At 38.4% G+C, this 4,579-nt stretch overlaps 1 protein-coding gene across 1 annotated transcript; it reads right to left on the bottom strand.

The window, feature by feature from the left end:
* Window positions 1-2,782: 2,782 nt before the first annotated feature.
* Window positions 2,783-3,420, bottom strand: LOC135598183 (uncharacterized). The gene has a single exon (XM_065091723.1). It carries the CDS (start codon window positions 3,346-3,348, stop codon window positions 2,911-2,913), a length of 438 nt encoding a protein of 145 aa, XP_064947795.1. The 5' UTR covers window positions 3,349-3,420; the 3' UTR covers window positions 2,783-2,910.
* Window positions 3,421-4,579: the final 1,159 nt, after the last annotated feature.

Raw genomic sequence — 4,579 nt, forward strand, 5'->3', positions numbered from 1 at the left:
GTCTGCCCATGAAGGGATTCTCATCATATTATTGGAGGAGTTATAGATTAGAAGTGACTACTCTATTGGTAGACCCTACTGTGTGATAGAAGATAAGATTTCCCCAACTATATGAGGAAATATCTCTATTCTGTTGAGGAAAAGCCTCTATTCTATTGAGAGAAATTCTTCCTCCTAATTTGTATAAATATGAGAGGGACATGTTAATATATTCAAGCTTTTTTACTTCTTCTTCAATAAAGCTTCTTCAATAATTATTCTTATCTTCTATTATTTTCATCATGGTATCAGAGCAATGAGAAAAGCGAAGCTTCGCTCTTGCCTTCGGTCAGCGACCAATGCCGCTAAGAAAAGTAAAGCTTCGCCCTTGCCTTCGGCCAGCGACCAATGCCGCTGCAGCCAAATTCCTAAGAGGCTCCACAGCTAATCCTTATCTTCCTTACCGTGATAGTCTTCATTGATCTGCCAACAGTCAGCGGATTTAAGGAGAACGAAGGGCAGACTTAAGGGGAACGAAAGGAACACTTGTGCCCTCACAACAACAGCAATAGCAGTAGTAGCAACGATCTGCTCTTGCTCTACTCATGACTCTCGCTCGTAAACCATTCTTTGCATCGATCCAAGATTGGTATCCTTGACAGGAGCACCATTTTGTGGGGGCATGTATAAATAGGAGAGGGACATGTTAATGTATTTAAGCCTTTTTACTTCTTCTTTAATAAAGCTTCTTCAATAATTGTTCTTATCTTCTATTATTTTCATCACTATGGTCACCCCTCCACCTTTTCTCATGCCACACGTCTTCTCTCATGCTTGCATGGTAGACACTCCTCTGCTCCTCCAACTCAAACACATCTCTCACCACATCAACTAATAGTTCTTCTCAAGACATATACTCTCTTATCACTCCAGTTTAACAATACCTCACCCCCTTTATAACTTTTCCACATACTTCTTCATAAATTCTTCTTATAATGCCCGATGAAGCAATACCCTCAACACCACAAATAATACCTTTGTCCTCTCTAAAGTGACAACAAAGTGCATCATCCTGATCAAGTATGTGTTAATAACACTTCACCAATTCTCATGCCCCCAACACAATCCAATAATATCATAATGCTTAAACATCACATGATAACATGCTCCAAAAATGACATCTTCAAACTATGTCAAATATTTGACCTATATTCTATCACAAGCCCTCCACCTAAACCCATTGAACCCACAACTATTACCTAAGCCCAAAAATTTTCACACTTGTGCAAAACCATGTATGAAGAATACGATGTCCAACTCTATAATGTCATATGAACCTTTATACCATTTCATTATGCACAAAATATCATCAGGCGTAAGTGGATATTTCGAATTAAGCGAACCCAGATAGGTCCGTTGCCAGATACAAAGCACTTCTAATGGCCAAAGGGTTTCACCAACAATCAAGTATTGATTTCACAAAAACATTCAGTCCAGTTATTAAACCTGCAATAATCTGACTCATCTTATGTTTAGGTATCACTATACATATGACAACTAGATGTTAATAGTGCTTTCTTATAGGGGATCTTAATTGAGAATGTCTTTATGTAGCAACCTTCTAGCTTCATCCACCCTCAATATCCAAGCCATTCTTGTAAACTACGAAATGCTATTTATAGACTTCGCTAAGCTCATTTTTAGCATCAATTAGTTTTATCAACTCTAAGTCTAACACTTTATTATTTCTACGATAATAAAAAGGAAATACTATATATTTACTGATATATGTCGATGACATTATCATTACAAGTAGTAATCCTATAGAGATCAAGCAATTGGTAGGTCAATTCTCCGTTAAAGATTTAGAAACTTGAAGTTACTTTCTAGGATTACTGCTTTAATTCTCCGTTAAAGATCAAGCAACTGGTAGGAGTCAAAGCAACACTCATATTTTCTGAAAGATAAATATATAGAATGACAAAGAAGTTGCTACCCCCTCTCTACTACTAAATCATTAAATTCTATAATGACAATTCTACTATAAATCTCACACTATATCAAATACTTAATTTTTTACGATTCTTATCTCTCATATGTCTAGATGTCTCGTTCGTCAATAATAAAAGCAAAGCACCCTATAGTTCTCGATGGACTGCGCTGCCATCGTAGCTACAGGCAATTAATGCAAAGCAAAGAGATACGGAGGAAGTGCAGCTGAGAGTGGCCTGAATGCTGACGGTGATGATGGAGGAAGATACAGAAAGTAGTTATATAGATGCTTGCCGTTCTCTCGGGGGCATATTAAGGTGGTCTCACTCGATGTCTTTTATTGGGATCATATTCATTTCAAGAACACGGAAGTGGAGTCTCAATAAATGTGACGTAGCTTTAAGGCAATCAAAATAAGAAGAAAGGGTGAGATCGTATCAACAAAGTCAGAGGCTTAATGACTTTTAGGACTGTACAGGTGCAACAATTCAATGCCGGCAGGAAGATTGTCAAATTGGTGTGACCAGTATGGCCACAAGGCCTAAGTTCCAAGCCAAACTGATTGATTCGTTGATTGTGATCACCTCAACTAAAGCCCGCACTGAAATTTGAATAATAATTTATTCGTAACGATTGTATATCATCAATATTATTGATTAATTAAGACTTAATATCGATGAATCTAGATCGATTATATTAACATGTTTTAATTTTGTCCAGAATATTTCCTTTGACCACTTCTCATAAAAATTTAATTTGATTATCGTCTTTTATCGTTTCTTAGATCAATACTATATGTCAAGGATAAAACTTGGAGTAAATGTCTCTTCAAATTTCAATATCTTCGAGCTAATTTCATGCTCTTTGTTCTCCAAGAATACAATAGAAGGTAATGCTACATTGTGTAGCATTGATCATCAAAGCAGTCGAACGATGAGCTCAATCGTGGAGATCGATCTCGAAAGCAGACTCCGGGAAGGTCTCCGATAGCCCGGTGGAAGTCCTGAAGGTGATCTTCTTCCCGGAGGAGTGGTCGTTGACGCAGACCTCGACGACGGTGAACCAGATAAGCAGCTCCCTGGCCTTCACGCCGGTTATCTTCTTCAGCTTGCGCTCCTCCACGAAGGCGGTCACCTCGGCGGCGTATGACACCAGCTGCTTGATCTCCTCGAACATGTGGTTCATCTTCTTCTTCTGTGTCAGCCACACGAAGCCGTCGTCGTGGTTGTAGCCGACCTCTTCTATGTCCTCCAACGGCAGCAGGCCACTGGGGAGGCCGAGCTCTCGGAGCAGCTGCATCGTCTTCTCCCTGCAGACGTCGTCTCCGTGGTAGACCTCGGCGCCCTTGCGGTGATGCTCGATGGCTTGGGATGCCATTCTGTGGATGCTTCGAGTTGCAGGCAGCCGAGACCGGGATGGATTACTTATAGTGGTGGAGGAGAAGAAGACGACTCGGGCGGCATTAATGCAAACAGCTTGTTGAGCTGTTTGTGATAATTTCAACTAAAAGATCGGTGCAGTAGTGTTGTGTTCTCTCGTTCGTTAGATCTTTTGGGTTCACGAAATGTGCGGTCGGGCGGTGTTTGGAGGTCCACGAATTGAATTAGACCTAAATGCTCGGTTCATTGATTCCGGCCATTGTTGCGTTCACCTGCTTCCATCCGTAGCCATTCGAAGTGTTGTCTTCCTACTACCACCGGCCAGATTGCTGGGTGGTCCCTCACACGTGGCATGTAGTGGGACCAGTAGAGTTTTAAATAAATAAAAATTAATCCGGAAAAATGATAAAAGATAGGGGAAAGAAACGAAAGATCATTGCAGAACAGAAAAAAGATCTGAGATGGTCTGATGATTGATCTCATACCATCGAGAGCTAATTAATTTAATTTGCTGCTTGGTGTTGCCCTCCGAAAATATTATTAGATATTTATATACGCCCGTCATAGAAACACAGATAGAAACAAGAGCTAATTAATTTAATTCGCTTTTGCCTTTGGTCAAAGGAAAGGACTGACTTGGAGAACGAAGGGATCGCCTGTGCCCCAATTGAAGAAATCTCTCTATTCTATTGAGAATAATCCTCTATTCTGTTGAAGGAAATCCTTTCTCCTAATTTGTATAAATAGGAGAGGGAACATGTTAATGTATTGAAGTATTTTTTATTTATTAAATAAAGTTTTTTCACTTTTTCAATAAAACTTCTTCAATAATTGTTCTTATCATTCATTACATTATAAGTTTTCTGATCAATCTTGGAATATGGCACGCACATCATGTGTGTGTGAAGAAGGGTGGAGTAACACATGGAGCATTAAAAGAATAGTGAGGATAAGAGAAAACTTTTAGTGTATTTTTATTTTATTTTATTTTAGAAGAAAATCATTGAGAGAAATATCCCACATAAACAATAATTTTTCTAAGAGAGGTGAGGGTAAACTTATAATTTATGATTTTTCTAATCATTCCCCATAAAAACATAAATTATTTTAAAATAAATAAATAATTAATAAAATGAAGAATAAAATAAAGATTATTATAATCAATGAGATGTATTTTCAAGGACTAAGCTCATTTAGTGAAATAACTACCTAAAGAAAATGAAGCCAAT

Source organism: Musa acuminata, chromosome BXJ2-1, assembly GCF_036884655.1.
Source record: "Musa acuminata AAA Group cultivar baxijiao chromosome BXJ2-1, Cavendish_Baxijiao_AAA, whole genome shotgun sequence".
In the NCBI taxonomy this organism is placed as follows: Eukaryota; Viridiplantae; Streptophyta; class Magnoliopsida; order Zingiberales; family Musaceae; genus Musa; species Musa acuminata.